Raw genomic sequence first — 18977 nt, 5'->3', positions numbered from 1 at the left:
GTGAAAGCATCCGAAGTTCTTCAAAGGTAAATTATTTAATTTGGTTTTCTTATTTTCGTGAAAATGTTGCCTGCTGCCAGCAGAGCCTAGCATAACATTATGCCATGATAAACTTACAGAAATGCTTGTCTAGCGTTGGCTGTAACGCATATTTTGAAAATCTGAGATGACAGTGTTGTTAACAAAAGGCTAAGCTTGTGTTTGAATATATTTATTTAATTTCATTTGCGATTTTCATGAATAGGAAAAGTTTCTAGGGGCATTTATGTCCGTTGCGTTATGCTAATGCATTTGAGGCTATGATTACGCTCCCGGATAGGGGTTTGCTCGTCGCAACTGGTTAATAACAAACTTGTATGCCATCTGTAAAAATGAATAGAATTGCCTAGTTGATTTATCTACGGAAAAAAGAAAGGAACCTTCCCGCTCGCCATGATTGGCTGAGATAATGGATGAGCTAGACATGCCCATATAATATTTGGATTGATTGCCATGTAGCACTGTCTATAACATGAGCTGGTCAGTTTGTGTAGGTAATCCTTTCTAACAAGTTAAAAAAAAGATATCACGTAGTACATGTAGAACTGCAAAAGTGTTGTTCACCACTTTCTGGGGGACCAAGTTTTGAAACCAGTGGAATTAGATTATGATAGCTAAGGAGATGGAGAAAATTCTGCCGTTTGACTGCAAATATGCAAATATGCAAATATGCAAGAGAACACGCAGAAGGCTGTTGTATAAGACACCTGTCTCTGGATTACATCTTAAAACTAAGGGCAACCATGGCATATCTAAATATCTAATTTACATAAATATTCACGCCCTTGAGTAAGTACTTTCAAAACTTTCTGGGTAAGTCTCTAAGAGCTTTCCACACCTGGATAGTGCAACATTTGAACATTATGCTCTGTGAAATTGGTTGTTGATCATTGCTAGACACCCATTTTCAGGTCTTGCCATACATTTTCAAGCAGATTTAACCTGTTGGAACTCTAGGGGCGCAATTTCATTTTTGGATGAAAAACGTTCCCGTTTTAAACAAGATATTTTGTCACAAAAAGATGCTTGACTATGCATATAATTGCTACTGTTCGAAAGAAAACACTCTGACGTGTCCAGAAATACAAAGATCTTCTCTGTGCTTGCCCTTTAACGTGAGCTTCAGGCAAAACCAAGATGAGATGGCATCCAGGAAATGACAAGGATTTTTGAGGCTCTGTTTGTCATGATCTCCTTATATGGCTGTGAACGCAAGAGGAATGAGTCTGCCCTTTCTGTCGTTTCCCCAAGGTGTCTGCAGCATTGTGACGTATTTGTAGGCAGATCATTGGAAGATTGACCATAAGAGACCACATTTACCACGTGTCTGCCCGGTGTCCTGCGCCGAAATTGGTGCGCAAAAGTCACCTGCCAGTATTTTTCCAAACAATACAGAGAGTAAAGCAAGCTTCCACGAACTGCATGTCAATGAAGAGATATGTGAAAAAACACCTTGAGGACTGATTCCAAACAACGTTTGCCATGTTTCGGCCGATATTATGTAGTTAATCCGGAAAAAGTTTTACGTTGTAGGTGACTGCATTTTCGGTTCGTTTCAGTAGCCAGGCGCAATGTAGAAAACGGAACGATTTCTCCCTACACAGACGCTTTCAGGAAACACTGCGCATTTGGTGTGTAACTGAGAGTCTCCTCATTGAAAACATCAGAAGCTCTTCAAAGGTAAATGATTTAATTTATTTGGTTATCTGGTTTTTGTGAAAATGTTGCGTGCTACATGTTATTCAAAATGCATTGCTAGCTTTGCATACTCTTACACAAATTAGTCAATTTCTATGGTTCAAAAGCATATTTTGAAAATCTGAGATGACAGTGTTGTTACGAAAAGGCTAAGCTTGAGAGCAAACGCATTATTTTAATTTTATTTGCGATTTTCAGAAATCGTTAACGTTGCGTTATGCTAATGAGCCTGAGGCTTTAGTCACAAACCCGGATCCGGGATGGGGAGTTTCAAGAATTAAGTCAAAACTATAATTCAGCCACTCAGGACCATTCACTGTCTTCATGGTGAAAAGCACTAGTGTAGACTAGGTCTTCTGTTTTAGGTTATTGTCCTGCTGAAAGGTGAATTCATCTACCAGTGGCTGGTGGAAAGCAGACTGAACCAGGTTTTCCTGTAGGATTTTTCTTATGCTGAGCTCTATTCCATTAATTATTTATCCTGAAAAACATCCCAGTCCGTAACGATTACATGCATATTCATAACATGATGAAGCCACTACTATGCTTGAAAATAGGGAGAGTGGTAGTCAGTAATGTGTTGCATTGGATTTGCCCCCAAAATATAACACTTTCTATTCAGGATAAAAAAGTTAATTGCTTTGCCACATTCTTGCATAATTACTTTAGTGTCTTGATGCAAACAGGATGCACGTTTTGGAATATTTTTTATTCTGTACAGGCTTCCTTCTTTTCCCTCAACTACAGTGGTGTTCATCCATCCTCAATTTTCTCATATCATAGCCATTAAAAGCTGTACAGACGCCTGTATCTTTGTATTGACTGTGTGTATTGACACACCATATAAAGTGTAATGAATAACTTAACCATGATCAAAGGGATATTCAATGTTGGCTTTTTTATTGGAAATATTATTGGAAATCAAATGACATTTTATTTGTCACATGCGCCGAATGCAACAGGTGTAGGCCTTACAGTGAAATACTTACTTACAAGACCTTAACCATCAATGCAGCTTTAAGACAAATACAACAAAAAAAGTATGAAATAAAAGTAACAAATAATGAAAGAGCAGCAGTAAAATAACAGTAGCGAGGCAGGGGGTACCGGTACACATGGGGTACCGGTACAGAGTCAACTTGCAGACTTGTTTACACATTGCTGTGCATTTTGTTGCCAACCTTACTTTGCTACCTGACAACTTTACGGTTTTTACTCTTTAATTACCGTTTATATTTTTGTTTTTTCCCTCACTCATCTTTTTTTCATTCAACTTTTTCACTTCGGACGCTTTATCTGGACGTGGTTCGTCAGGACCTCCAACAGCCGAAGCTAAGTAGTAACATAAACATGATGCCTTCTAATTGTAGTCGCTGTACTCATAATATACAGGAGAACGATCGCTTTACGGCAACGATAGCTGTGCTGCAAGCCCAGCTTCAAACGCAAGCTTTAGGCAAGGGTCATTTCAGTGTAGGAAAGGATGAAACAGCGTCTGTGCCACCAGTAAGTACAGATAGTAACGTTAGTATAAATCCACTCGCACGGTCCCCGCAGCCGGACAACTTTCTCATGGTTTCTGGAGGGAAATGCTGTAGGACTGCTCAACCAATGTCGCTCATTCAGCCGACAGAAACTTTCAACCGGTTTTCCCCATGAACTTTTTATGGCTGCAGGGGCAGTATTGAGTAGCTTGGATGAAAAGGTGCCTGTATCAAACGGCCTGCTCCTCAGTCATAGTTGCTAATATTTGCATGTTATTAGTAGTATTGGATATAAAACACTCTGAAGTTTCTAAAACTGTTTGAATGATGTCTTTGAGTATAACAGAACTCATATTGGCAGGCAAAATCCTGAGTTGAAATCAAAACAGGAAGTCAGAAATCTGAGCTTGTATGTATTCACCAGAGTCCCCAATGAAATCCCCTTGAGATATGAATGATGTTGCACTGCCTAGGAGATCCACTAGATGTCAACCATCAATAGAAATTATAATGAGGCTCCTATGTTGTTGTGGGAGTGAATGAGAGCAGAATATATCAGCTGTCCATCAAGCAGCCATTATGTGATCCCACTTTTTCCTCATGGTAGTCACTTGCGTTCCATTGCTCATGAAGACAAGAAAGAATACTCCGGTTGGAACTTTATTGAAGCTATATGTTAAAAAAACATCCTAATGATTGATTCTGTACTTAGTTTGAAATGTTTCTTTGACCGGTAATATCATTTTTCGAAGTTTTTGTCCGATATAACGCTGACCGGAATTAGCTTTTGGATATGTATACCAAACGCTCTAACAAAAGAAGGTATTTGGACATAAATAACGGACATTTTCGAACAAAACAAACATTTAATGTGGACCTGGGATTCCTGGAGTGCTTTCTGATGTAGATCATCAAAAGTAAGGGAATATTTATCATGTAATTTCTTGTTTATGTTGACGCCATCTTTGCGGCTGTGGTGTTTTTAAATTGAGCGCCGACTCAGATTATTGTATGCATTTCTTTTTCCGTAAAGTAAAAAAAAAATCTGACACAGCGGTTGCATTAAGGAGAGGTATATCTATAATTCCATGTGTATATTATCATCTACATTTATGATGAGTATTTCTGTTGAATGATGTGGCTATGCAAAATCACTTGATGTTTTTGGAACTAGTGAATCTAACGCGCCAATGTAAACTCCGATTTATTTTATACAAATACGAACTTTATCAAACAAAACATGCATGTATTGTGTAACATGAAGTCCTATGAGTGTCATCTGATGAAGATAATTCAAGGTTAGTGTTAACTTCTTGAAACTCCCCATCCCGGATCCGGGTTTGTGACTAAAGCCTCAGGCTCATTAGCATAACGCAACGTTAACGATTTCTGAAAATCGCAAATAAAATTAAAATAATGCGTTTGCTCTCAAGCTTAGCCTTTTCTTAACAACACTGTCATCTCAGATTTTCAAAATATGCTTTTGAACCATAGAAATTGACTAATTTGTGTAAGAGTATGCAAAGCTAGCTTAGCATTTTGTGTAGCATGTAGCACGCAACATTTTCACAAAAACCAGATAACCAAATAAATAAAATCATTTACCTTTGAAGAGCTTCTGATGTTTTCAATGAGGAGAGTCTCAGTCACATACCAAATGCGCAGTGTTTCCTGAAAGCGTCTGTGTGTAGGAGAAATCGTTCCGTTTTCTACATTGCGTCTGGCTACCGAAACGAACCGAAAATGCAGTCACCTACAACGTGAAACTTTTTCCGGATTAACTACATAATATCGACCGAAACATGGCAAACGTTGTTTGGAATCAATCCTCAAGGTGTTTTTTCACATATCTCTTCATTGACATGCAGTTCGTGGAAGCTTGCTTTCCTCTGTGTCCCATGGAAAATACTGGCAGGTGACTTTTGCGCACCAATTTCGGCGCAGGACACCGGGCGGACACGTGGTAGATGTGGTCTGTTATGGTCAATCTTCCAATGATCTGCCCACAAATACGTCACAATGCTGCAGACACCTTGGGGAAACGACAGAAAGGGCTGACTAATTCCTCTTGCGTTCACAGCCATATAAGGAGATCTTGAAAAACAGAGCCTCAAAATCCTTGTCATTTCCTGGATGCCATCTCATCTTGGTTTTGCCTGAAGCTCACGTTTTAGGGCACGCACAGAGAAGATCTTTGTATTTCTGGACACGTCAGAGTGTTTTCTTTCGAACGGTAGCAATTATATGCATAGTCGAGCATCTTTTTGTGACAAAATATCTTGTTTAAAACGGGAACGTTTTCATCCAAAAATGAAATTGCGCCCCAGAGCATCAACAGGTTAATTTATTTCTGGTTTTTGTGAAGGCTCTGGAAAATGGCTGTGCTTATTGTGGTTTGGTGGAGACCTAACATAATCGTTTGTAGTGCTTTCGCTGAAAAGCCTATTTGAAATCGGACACTTTGGTGGGATTAACCATGAAAATAGATTTAAAATTATATAAAACACATGTATGTTTTAGGAATTGTAATTATGAGATTTCTTTGGTTTGAATTTTGTCGCCCTCTATTTTCACTGGTAGTTGTCATATCGATCCCGGTATCGGGATTCCAGCCATAACAGGTTAAGCAGCGAGTCGGAGTCTGAGGCCGAGCCTTCTCTTGTCTCTACTCCTCCCATTACGGGGTCTGAGACGCCGAAGCTTCCCACCATTAGCTCTGATAAATTGAAAACCCTGTACTCGGCAACTCCATTAACCGCAGTATTAGACTTAAAACGAATCATTCAGCGATCATACACGGTTTACGAGGGGGCAGGGCTACCGACGTTAAGGCTAATCTGAAGATGGTGCTGGCTAAAGCTAAAACCGGCGAGTGTAGAGTATAGAGATATTGTTATCTACATTGGCACCAACGATGTTAGGATGAAACAGTCAGAGGTCCCCAAGCGCAACATAACTTCAGCGTGTAAATCAGCTAGAAAGATGTGTCTGCATCGAGTAATTGTCTCTGCCCCCCTCCCAGTTAGGGGGAGTGATGAGCTCTACAGCAGAGTCTCACAACTCAATCGCTGGTTGAAAACTGTTTTCTGCCCCTCCCAAAAGATTTGTAGATAATTGGCCCTCTTTCTGGGACTCACCCACAAACAGGACCAAGCCTGGCATGCTGAGGAGTGACGGACTCCATCCTAGCTGGAGGTGTGCTCTCATCTTATCTACCAGCATAGACAGGGCTCTAACTCCTCTAGCTCCACAATGAAATAGGGTGCAGGCCAGGCAGCAGGCTGTTAGCCAGCCTAGCCTGCCAGCTTAGTGGAGTCTGCCACTAGCACAGTCAGTGTAGTCAGCTCAGCTATCCCCATTGAGACCGTGTCTGTGGCTCGACCTGGGTTGGGCAAAACTAAACATGGCGGTGTTCGCCTTAGCAATCTCACTAGGATAAAGACCTCCATTCCTGTCATTATTGAAAGAGATCGTGATACCTCACATCTCAAAATAGGTCTACATAATGTTAGATCCCTTACTTCAAAGGCAATTATAGTCCATAAACTAATCACTGATCATAATCTTGATGTGATTGGCCTGACTGAAACATGATGAATTTACTGTTTTAAATGAGGCCTCATCTCCTGGTTACACTAGTGACATATCCCCGTGCATCCCGCAAAGACGGAGGTGTTGCTAACATTTACGATAGCAAATTTCAATTTACAAAAAATAATGTTTTCGTCTTGAGCTTCTCGTCATGAAATCTATGCAGCCTACTCAATCACTTTTTATAGCTACTGTTTACCTGCCTCCTGGGCCATATACAGCGTTCCTCATTGAGTTCCCTGAATTCCTATCGGACCTTGTAGTCATAGCAGATAATATTCCAATTTTTGTTGACTTTAATATTCACATGGAAATGTCCTCAGACCCACTCCAAAAGGCTTTCGGAGCCATCATCGACTCAGTGGATTTTGTCCAACATGTCTCTGGACCTACTCACTGTCACAGTCATACTCTGGACCTAGTTTTGTCCCATGGAATAAATGTTGTGGATATTAATGTTTGCAACAAATAAAAAATAATTAATTGCAACAAATAATCTGCTCAGAACCCAACCAAGGAGCATCAAAAGTCGTGCTATAAATTCACAGACAACAAAGATTCCTTGATGCCTTTCCAGACTCCCTCTGCCTACCCAAGGATGTCAGAGGACAAAAATGAGTTAACCACCTGACTGAGGAACTCAATTTAAGCTTGCGCAATACCCTAGATGCAGTTGCACCCCAAAAACTAAACACATTTCTCATAAGAAACTAGCTCCCTGGTATACAGAATATACCCGAGCTCTGAAGCAAGCTTCCAGAAAATTGGAACGGAAATGGCGCCACACCAAACTGGAAGTCTTCCGACTACCTTGGAAAGTATGCAGTATCGATGAGCCCTTACTGCTGCTCGATCATCCTATTTTTCCAACTTAATTGAGGAAAATAAGAACAGTCCGAAATGTCTTTTTGATACTGTCGCAAAGCTAACTAAAAAGCAGCATTCCCCAAGTGAGGATGGCTTTCACTTCATCAATAATACATTCATGAACTTCTTTGAGGAAAAGATCATGATTATTAGAAAGCAAATTACGGACTCCTCTTTAAATCTGCGTATTCCTTCAAAGCTCATTGTCCTGAGTCTGCACAACTCTGCCAGGACCTAGGATCAAGGGAGACACTCAAGTGTTTTAGTATTATATCTCTTGACACAATGATGAAAATAATCATGGCCTCTAAACCTTCAAGCTGCATACTGGACCCTATTCCACCTAAACTACTGAAATTACTGCTTCCTGTGCTTGGCCCTCCTATGTTGAACATAATAAACTGCTCTCTATCCACCGGATGTGTACCAAACTCACTAAAAGTGGCAGTAATAAAGCCTCTCTTGAAAAAGCCAAACCTTGACCCAGAAAATATAAAAAACTATCGGCCTATATCGAATCATCCATTCCTCTCAAACATTTTAGAAAAGGCTGTTGCGCAGCAACTCACTGCCTTCCTGAAGACAAACAATGTATACGAAATGCTTCAGTCTGGTTTTAGACCCCATCATAGCACTGAGACTGCACTTGTGAAGGTGGTAAATGATCTTTTAATGGCATCAGACCGAGGCTCTGCATCTGTCCTCGTGCCGCTTTTGATATCACCACATTCTTTGGAGATTGGAAACCCAAATTGGTCTACACGGACAAGTTCTGGTCTGGTTTAGATCTTATCTGTTGGAAAGATATCAGTTTGTCTCTGTGAATGGTTTGTCCTCTGACAAATCAACTGTAAATTTCAGTGTTCCTCAAGGTTCCATTTTAGGACCACTATTGTTTTCACTATATATTTTACCTCTTGGTGATGTCATTCGGAATCAATGTTAACTTTCACTGCTATGCGGATCACACACACAGCTGTACATTTCAATGAAACATGGTGAAGCCCCAAAATTGCCCTCGCTAGAAGCCTGCTTTCAGACATAAGGAAGTGGATGGCTGCAAACTTTCTACTTTTAACCTCTTACATCTATGGGGCGCTATTTCATTATTGGATAAAAAAAACGTGCCCGTTTTAAGCGCAATATTTTGTCACAAAAAGGTGCTCGACTATGCATATAATTGACAGCTTTGGAAAGAGAACACTCTGACGTTTCCAAAACTGCAAAGATATTGTCTGTGAGTGCCCCAGAACTGATGCTACAGGCGAAACCAAGATGAAACTTCAAACAGGAAATGAGCAGGATTTTTGAGGCTCTGTTTTTCATTGTCTCCTTATATGGCTGTGAATGCACAAGGAATGAGCCTGCCCGATCTATCGTTTACCCAAGGTGTCTGCAGCATTGTGACATATTTGTAGGCATATCATTGGAAGATTGACCATAAGAGACTACATTTGCCAGGTGTCCGCCCGGTGTCCTCCGTCGAAATTGGTGCGTCATCTTCAACTGCACGTCTTTTTCCAAGCGATTCAGAGGAGAAAGTAGACATCCACGAACGATATATCAATGAAGAGATATGTGAAAAACACCTTGAGGATTGATTCTAAACAGCGTTTGCAGTGTTTCAGTCGATATTATGGAGTTAATTTGGAAAACAGTTCACCGTTTTGATGACTGAAATTTCGTTTTTTTTTGGTACCCAAACGTGATGTACAAAACGGAGCGATTTCTCCTACACAAAGAATCTTTCAGGAAAAACTGAACATTTGCTATGTAACTGAGAGTCTCCTCATTGAAAACATCCGAAGTTCTTCAAAGTTAAATGATTTTATTTAAATCCTTTTCTGGTTTTTGTGCAAATGTTGCCCGCTAAATGCTACGCTAAATGCTACGCTAGCTATCAATACTCTTACACAAATGCTTGTTTTGCTATGGTTCAAAGGCATATTTTGAAAATCTGAGATGACAGTGTTGTTAAGAAAAGGCTAAGCTTGAGAGCTAGCACATTCATTTCATTTCATTTGCGATTTTCATAAATAGTTAACGTTACGTGATGCTAATGAGCTTGAGGCTATAACTGGATACAGGTTTTTTTCATAGCCAAACGTGAACAAAACGGAGCGATTTGTCCTACACAAATAATATTTTTTGAAAAACTGAACATTTGCTATCTAACTGAGAGTCTCCTCATTGAAAACATCTGAAGTTCTTCAAAGGTAAATGATTTTATTTGAATGATTTTCTTGTTTTTGTGAAAATGTTGCTGGCTGAATTCTAGGCTTATAGCTATGCTAGCTATCAATACTCTTACACAAATGCTTGTTTAGCTATGGTTGAAAAGCATATTTTGAAAATCTGAGATGACAGTGTTGTTAACAAAAGTCTAAGCTTGAGAGCAAATATATTTATTTCATTTCATTTGCGATTTTCATGAATAGTTAACGTTGCGTTATGCTAATGAGCTTGAGGCTATAAATAGGATCCCGGATCGGGGATTGCTCGACGCAAGAAGTTAAACTCAGACAAAACAGAGATGCTTGTTCTAGGTCCCAAGAAACAGAGATCTTCTGTTGAATCTGACAATTAATCTTAATGGTTGTACGGTCGTCTCAAATAAAACTCGGCGTTACTCTGGACCCTGATCTCTCTTTTGATGAACATATCAAGACTGTTTCAAGGACATCTTTTTTCCATCTACGTGACATTGCAAATATCAGAAACGTTCTGTTCAAAAATGATGCAGAAAAATTTATCCATGCTTTTGTTACTTCTAGGTTAGACCACTGCAATGCTCTACTTTCCGGCTACCCGGATAAAGCACTAAATAAACTTCAGTTAGTGCTAAATACGCTACTAGAATCCTGACGAGAACCATTTTTTTAATCATATTACTCCAGTGCTAGCCTCCCTACACTGGCTTCCTGTCAAGGCAAGGGCTGATTTCAAGGTTTTACTGCTAACCTACAAAGCATTACATGGGCTTGCTCCTACCTATCTCTCTGATTTGGTCCTGCCGTACATACCTACACATATGCTACAAGACACAGGCCTCCTAATTGTCCCTAGAATTTCTAAGCAAACAGCTGGAGGCAGGGCTTTCTCCTATAGAGCTCCATTTTTATGGAATGGTCTGCCTACCCATGTGAGAGACGCAAATTCGGTCTCAACCTTTAAGTCTTTACTGAAGACTCATCTCTTCAGTGGGTCATATGATTGAGTGTCGTCTAACCCAGGAGTGTGAAGGTGAACGGAAAGGCTCTGGAGCAACGAACCACCATTGCTGTTTCTGCCTGGCCGGTTCCCCTCTTTCCACTAGGATTCTCTGCCTCTAACCCTATTACAGTGGCTGAGTCACTGGCTTACTGGTGCTCCTTCATGCCGTCCCTAGGAGGGGTGCGTCAATTGAGTGGGTTGAGTCACTGATGTTATCTTCCTGTCTGGGTTGGCGCCCCCCCTTGGGTTGTGCCGTGGCAGAGACCTTTGTGGGCTATTCGGCCTCGTCTCAGGATGGTAAGTTGGTGGTTGAAGATATCCCTATAGTGGTGTGTGGGCTGTGCTTTGGCAAAGTGGGTGGGGTTATATCCTCCTGTTTGGCCCTGTCCGGAGGTATCATCGGATGGGGCCATAGTGTCTCCTGACCCCTCCTGTCTCAGCCTCCAGTATTTACAGTATGCTGCAGTAGTTTGTGTAGGGGAGCTAGGGTCAGTCTGTTATGTCTGGAGTACTTCTCCTGTCTTATCCGGTGTCCTGTGTGAATTTAAATATGCTCTCTCTAATTCACTCTTTCTCTCTTTCTTTCTCTCTGTCTTTCGGAGGACCTGAGCCCTAGGACCATGCCTCAGGACTACCTGGCATGATGACTCCTTGTTGTCCCCAGTCCACCTGGCGGTGCTGCTGCTCCAGTTTCAACTGTTCTGCCTGCGGCTCTGGAATCCTGACCTGTTCACCGGACGTGCTACCTGTCCCAGACCTGCTGTTTTCAACTCTCTAGAGACAGCAGGAGCGGTAGAGATACTCTCAATGATCGGCTTTGAAAAGCCAACTGACATTTACTCCTGAGGTGCTGACTTGCTGCACCCTCGACAACTACTGTGAATATTATTATTTGACCATGCTGGTCATTTATGAACATTTGAACATCTTGGCCATGTTCTGTTATAATCTCCACCCGGCAAAGCCAGAAGAGGACTGGCCACCCCTCATAGCCTAGTTCCTCTCTAGGTTTCTTCCTAAGTTTTGGCCTTTCTAGGGAGTTTTTCCTAGCCAATGTGCTTCAACACCTGCATTGCTTGCTGTTTGGGGATTTAGGCTGGGTTTCTGTACAGCACTTTGAGATTTCAACTGATGTACGAAGGGCTATATCAATAAATTTGATTTGATTTGAATGTGCGAGGGCACCGGTTAGTAGAGGTAATTGAGGTAATATGTACTTGTAGGTAGTTATTAAATTGACTATGTATCGATAATAACAGAGAGTAGCAGCAACATAAAAGGGGGGGGCAATGCAAATAGTCTGGGTAGCCATTTGATTAGATGTTCAGGAGTCTTATGGCTTGGTGGTAGAAGCTGTTTAGAAGCCTCTTGGACCTAGACAAGGCGCACTGGTACTGCTTTCTGTGCTTTAGCAGAGAGAACAGGGTGGCTGGAGTCTTCGACAATTTTTAGCGCCTTCTTCTGACACCGCCTGGTATAGAGGTCTTGGATGGCAGGAAGCTTGGCCCCGGTGATGTAATGGGCCGTACGCACTACCCTCTGTAGTGCCTTGCAGTCGAAGGCAGTTGATGTGAGCCATGATGAGCCTTTAAAAGCACTTCATGGCTACAGACGTGAGTGCTACGGGTTTGTAGTCATTTAGGCAGGTTACCTTAGTGTTCTTGGGCACAGGGACTATGGTGGTCTGCTTGAAACATGTTGGTATTACAGACTCAGACAGGGAGAGGTTGAAAATGCCAGTGAAGACACTTGCCAGTTTGTCAGCGCATGCTCGGAGTATACATCCTGGTATTCCGTCAGGCCCTGCGGCCTTGTGAATGTTGATGTGTTTAAAGGTCTTACTCACATCGTGGTCCCAGTTGTCTGGAAAAGCTGATGCCCTCGTGCATATTTCAATGTTACTTGCCTCGAAGCGTGTATAGAAGTAATTTAGCTCGTCTGGTAGGCTTGTGTCACTGGGCAGCTCTCGGCTGTGATTCCCTTTGTAGTCTGTAATAGTTTACAAGCCCTGCCATGTCCGACGAGTGTCAGAGCCGGTGTAGTACAATTCAATCTTAGTCCTGTATTGTCACTTTGCCTGTTTAATGGTTTGTCAGAGAGCATAGCAGAATTTCTTATAATTTCTTATATTCCGCTCCTTGAAAGCGGAAGCTCAGTGTGGATGTTGCCTGTAATCCATGGCTTCTGGTTGGGGTGTGTACGTACAGTCACTATGAGATGATGTCATCACAGCACCATTGACTGATGTGGTGTACTCCTCAATGCCATTGGAAGAATCCCAGAACATATTCCAGGTAGTGCTAGCAAAACAGTCCTTTAGCTTAGCATCTGCTTCATCTGACTATTTTTTTATTGACCGAGTCAACTAGCTAGTGCTTCCTGCTTTAATATTTGATTGTAAGCAGGAATCAGTAGGATAGAATTATGGTCAGATTTGCCAAATGGAGGGTGAGGGAGAGCTTTGTATGTGCCTCTGTGTGTATGGAGTAAAGGTGGTCTACAGTTTTTTTTTCATCTGGTTGCACATTTAACATGCTGATAGAAATAATGTAAAATTGATTTAAGTTTCCCTACATTAAAGTCCCCAGCCACTAGGAGTGCTGCCTCTGGATGAGCTTTTTCCTGTTTGCTTATGGCGGTTTATTAAAGCTCATTGAGTGCGGTCTTAGTGCCAGCATCAGTCTTTGGTGGTAAATAGACAGCTACAAAAATTACAGAAACTCTCTAGGTAGATAGTGTGGTCTACAGCTTATCATGAGATTTTTTTATTTTACTAGGCAAGTCAGTTAAGATCAAATTCTTATTTTCAATGACAGCCTAGGAACAGTGGGTTAACTGCCTTGTTCAGGGGCAGAACGACAAATTTTACCTTGTCAGCTCAGGGATTTGATCTTGCAAACTTTCGGTTACTAGTCCAATGCTCTAACCACTAGGCTACCTGCTTTACCTCAGGTAAGCAAAACATCAAGACTTCCTTAGATATCGTGCATCCGAGGCTGCTGTTCTATCCTGCCGATACAGTGTAGAACTTTGACATTATGGGGTATTGTGTGTAGGCCAGTTAGAGAAAATCTAAATGTAATCCATTTTATTAAATTCAGGCTGTAACTCAACAAAATGTGGAATAAGTAAAGGGGTGTGAATACTTTCTGAAGGCACTGTATATAAACTATTTATACAAAAGTATGTGGACACTCATTCAAATTAGTGGATTCGGCTAATTCAGCCACATCAATGCTGACAGGCGTATAAAATCAGCACACAGCCATGCAATCTCCATAGACAGAAGAGCTCAGTGACTTTCAAAGTGGGACTGTCATAGGATGCCATCTTTCCAACAAGTCACTTCATCAAATTTCTGCCCAGCTAGAGCTGCCCCGGTCAACAGTAAGTGCTGTTATTGTGAAGTGGAAATGTCTAGGCGTTACAACAACTCAGCCGCGACGTGGTAGGCCACACAAGCTCAAAGAATGGGACGGCTGAGTGCTGAAGTGCGTAACGCTGTTTATATAATAGCCTCATATGAGGTTTGCATCTAATTGTTGTATAAGATGAATGAGTGAGTATGATACTGTTTGTATAATTGTGTAATATGATTTTGGACTGTTTAATTAAGAAAAATACAATTCCCTTTTGATTTGAACTAAATCAGGGGACCACCCCTGAGCCCAGTTAGGGTCAGACATCCTGGGACAGCCTTTTCTGCCATTCCCAATAAAAAACTCACTTGTGTTGTTGATCAGTAGACCAAGCTTACCTCAATTACGAGATGGTTAAATGTTGCAGACCATGTTTTTCTCCAATAGGAGGACAAAGGTTGTAGACCATAGCTGAATCTTTTAACCATACCACATTGTTAAACTCTTAGACTATCGATACCGACAGAATAAGAGCAAGTCTTTGATGCTAATTACTAGTCTGCAGCTAGGAATTCGGTATCTTTGAACGCGAAGAACGACAACCGCCAAAACATCCATTCTATAACGAATGTCACTTTGAACTATCCCCTCTAACCAAGACAGAGAGAGAGAGAGACGGACAATTCTACGAAAGACAAACTTTTCAGAGACTAAAGAGGTAAAGTAAATAATTCATTAATTCAAAGACTAATTGATCAGATAAAATATCTGAAAAGTTATTTTAGGAAATGATAACTTTGTAATCTGAATATTTTTCCTTGGTGCCCCAACTTCCTAGTTAATTAGTTCCGTGATTAATCAGTTGATCGCGTAGTAACTATTTACAAAGAATCTTTGATAAAAACTATCAGTCTTCAGTTAGTGATAGTAAAGACACGACATTAGTAAATAAATAATAAAAATTAAGCCAGTTTGTGTATTGCTGAATATATTAGCTAGGGTTCGTGCAGATAACCAAGTACTTACGACAATCAGAATGAGACCGATCGAAGTGATGATTAATAATTGACTGCAATTGATATAAAATATCTTCAGATTTTTAAGAGAGTGGATTCGGGAGATAACTGCTCTATATAATGAATGCTTCTGTTGTACCCCAGGATATTAATGGTTTAATTGTTGCATGGTTTAATTCAATCACGTAATCAATTAAACATTAGGTAATCAATGTAATAAAATAGCATGTCATATAATATAATCAGTCAGAGACATGACAACATACTACCACATACTTTTGGTCATGTAGTGTACAGCATATAGACTTGAAACAAGTAGCCAATTGGTTTCATGGGCATGGCTTAAACCTTGGTGTGTACCTGTCTGTTGGCATCTGAAGGTCCATTCTGCAGACTCCAGGCAGACAAGGTGTTGAAGCCTTTAACCACCTCAGCTCCAGGGACCAGACTGTTCAGGTACATATAACCACATTTACATTATGTCAACATACACATTATATACATACACATTATACAAAACATACACAAAAAAGTCCTCATTAACAAAAAAACATACACATAATAACAACCTATACTGTATAGCTCTCACCTTTGCAGGTACTCTGCGTTAGCCTCTGGGTACTGATTCTTCCTCAGGTTGTTACTGAGGTCCACCAACACCTGCAATTTATATTTGCCAAAAACACTGGAATATACATTCTATTGGCTGAATGCAATGGTACGTACAATATATTTGCTAAATACACAAGCATTTCACTACACTCGCAATAACATCTGCTAACCATGTGTATGTGACCATTAAAATTTGATTTGAAATACACTGCAACATAGAATATATTGGCTAAATACGCTGGGACATACATTATATTCTGTAACTTTACAGTTGCATTCTGACAAAACAGATATTCATACATATAGCAGAAGTAATAAAACATATATGCTACCTTTCCCTTCAGCTGATTGGCCAGTGGTACCAGGAAGTCGTAGTGTTCTCTCTGGACAGCGATGAAGATCAGATGGGCTGACTGAGCAGCTGCAGCATGACCCAGGACCTGCATATACATCATCAACATATTGGTACACACTTAACCTCTTGAAACTCTAGGGGCGCTATATCATTTTTGGATAAAAAGACGCGCCCGTTTTAAGCGCAATATTTTGTCACAAAAAGATGCTCGACTATGCATATAATTGATAGCTTTGGAAAGAAAACACTCTGACGTTTCCAGAACTGCAAAGATATTCTCTGTGCGTGCCCTAGAACGTGAGCTACAGGCAAAACCAAGATGAAACGGCATCCAGGAAATCAGCAGGATTTTTGAGGCTCCGTTTTCCATTGTCTCCTTATATGGCTGTGAATGCGAGAGGAATGAGCCTGTCCTTTCTGTCGTTTCCCCAAGGTGTCTGCAGCATTGTGACGTATTTGTAGGCATATCATTGGAAGATTGACCATAAGAGACCACATTTACCAGGTGTCCGCCCGGTGTCCTGCGCCGAAATTGGTGCGCAAACCTCAGCTGCAAGTATTTTTCCATGGAATTCAGAGAAGAAAGCAGGCTTCCACGAACGATATATCAATGAAGAGATATGTGACAAAACACCTTGAGGATTGATTCCAAACAACGTTTGCCATGTGTCGGTCGATATTATGGAGTTAATTCGGAAAAAGTTTGACGTTGTTGGTGACTGAATTTTCGGTTTGTTTCGGTAGCCAAATGTGATGTACAAAACGGAGCAATTTCTCCTACACAAAGATTCTTTCAGGAAAAACTGAACATTTGCTATGTAACTGAGTCTCCTCATTGAAAACATCCGAAGTTCTTCAAAGGTAAATGATTTTATTTATTTGGTTATCTGGTTTTTGTGAAAATGTTGCGTGCTAAATGCTACTCAAAATGCTAAGCTAGCTTAGCATACTCTTACACAAATTAGTGAATAGCTATGGTTCAAAAGCATATTTTGAAAATCTGAGATGACAGTGTTGTTAAGAAAAGGCTAAGCTTGAGAGCAGGCGCATTATTTTCATTTTATTTGCAATTTTCAGAAATCGTTAACGTTACATTATGCTAATGAGCTTGAGGCTATAACTGTATACAGGTTTTTTTCATAGCCAAACGTGAACAAAACGGAGCGATTTGTCCTACACAAATAATATTTTTTTTTTAAACTGAACATTTGCTATCTAACTGAGAGTCTCCTCATTGAAAACATCTGAAGTTCTTCAAAGGTAAATGATTTTATTTGAATGATTTTCTTGTTTTTGTGAAAATGTTGCTGGCTGAATTCTAGGCTTATAGCTATGTTAGCAATCAATGCTCTTACACAAATGCTTGTTTAGCTATGGTTGAAAAGCATATTTTGAAAATCTGAGATGACAGTGTTGTTAACAAAAGTCTAAGCTTGAGAGCAAATATATTTATTTCATTTCATTTGCGATTTTCATGAATAGTTAACATTGCGTTATGCTAATGAGCTTGAGGCTATAAATAGAATCCCGGATCCGGGATTGCGCGAAGCAACAGGTTAAACACAAATACAGTATATTAACATATACTCCCTCAAACATAAAGAAATATATTGAAATACATTTTCAACCAAGTAAAAACACATATCCACATTCAACCATCACCACAGATCTACTTTATTTTGTACCTGTGCTCCGTGGGGTATGAGGCTGCTGTTGCTGTGGGGCCGTCGGCTGCCGAACACCACACCGTACCCCACCTGCAGCAGACGCAGGCCCAGAGAGCGCCCCAGGTCCCCCGTCCCAAACACACACACCCTCTCACTCTCAGGTGGGGCAGGGACAGCCTCCATCATTGGAGACAGGGACATACACTCACTCTTCTCCTCACTCCTCTCCTGACCCGTCATGCCTGAACAGAGACAGGCAAAGACCTCCTTGAGTCGTAGACAGAATCAACAGAAAGTGTCAAAAAGACCAAAGAGTTTAACATACCTTCCTGAAGTTTCAATCACAGAAAAAGTACATTCACATAAATGGAGCTTGCAGGATGAACGTCACTTTCACTTCGCTAAGTTCTTCAGCAGACACCTCTAGATGGAGTTACAGTACTGTCCAGACAGAGCACTGTCAATCAATGCTAGGACAGCTTACTGTAGCTGAAATCCTGCAATGAAATGTTTTCTGCATTACATGTTCCAAAACAATAGTCTTCAGAGTTGGAGCAGCTCCTCTGAGTTATCCAGACACGACTGACTGAGTCTCTATTTGTGTCTGGACGTGCTCCTGGAGGGAGGAGGAAAGGGAGTAGTCTCTCTGCCAAGGTGGAAATTCCGTTAGAGGAGGGTTTTTGCATGTTTGTGTGTGTGTGTGTGTGTGTGTGTGTGTGTGTGTGTGTGTGTGTGTGTGTGTGTGTGTGTGTGTGTGTGTGTGTGTGTGTGTATGTGTGGTCAGGAAAGCCCATGGCACTAACTCTGTGTTGTCTCTGAGGACAGGCCAGTGGTTTCTGGGAAGCAGGGATGTTACATAATAGTGGAATTCCAGACCTGGAAAGACGCCAGATCACTGTGGTTTTTCTGGGTTCACACAAGCACAGGTCCTTTCACAGTTCAGGACAATAACACAACAGCTGATGCACTTTGGTTTGTTGTAATACTACCTTACCTCAGATGGCTTTTGTTCAAAGATGTGACAACATTCCATTGTGTGCAACAATAAGCTTGTAACTCCAAAAATCACAGAATGT

General features: G+C 40.9%; 1 protein-coding gene across 2 annotated transcripts in view; it reads right to left on the bottom strand.

Moving 5' to 3' along the window:
- Positions 1-18520, bottom strand: part of LOC135522145 (metalloreductase STEAP4-like) — a 28001-nt gene extending 9481 nt beyond the window's left edge. The window contains exons 1-5 of one of the 2 annotated variants that reach the window (XM_064948148.1): positions 18227-18520; positions 17920-18143; positions 16212-16319; positions 15857-15927; positions 15628-15715 (exon numbers count right to left, since the gene is read on the bottom strand). In XM_064948148.1, the coding sequence (XP_064804220.1) occupies positions 15628-15715; positions 15857-15927; positions 16212-16319; positions 17920-18141 (489 nt within the window). In that variant the 5' untranslated portion in view covers positions 18142-18143; positions 18227-18520. The remainder of the gene's footprint in view (positions 1-15627; positions 15716-15856; positions 15928-16211; positions 16320-17919; positions 18144-18226) is intronic. The other variant, XM_064948147.1, reaches the window with a different exon arrangement.
- Positions 18521-18977: the final 457 nt, after the last annotated feature.

The sequence above is a fragment of the Oncorhynchus masou genome, chromosome 30 (genome assembly GCF_036934945.1).
Source record: "Oncorhynchus masou masou isolate Uvic2021 chromosome 30, UVic_Omas_1.1, whole genome shotgun sequence".
NCBI lineage: Eukaryota > Metazoa > Chordata > Actinopteri > Salmoniformes > Salmonidae > Oncorhynchus > Oncorhynchus masou.
The sequence above is the reverse complement of the archived record's forward strand: the minus strand, read 5'-3'. Positions and strand labels throughout refer to the sequence as shown.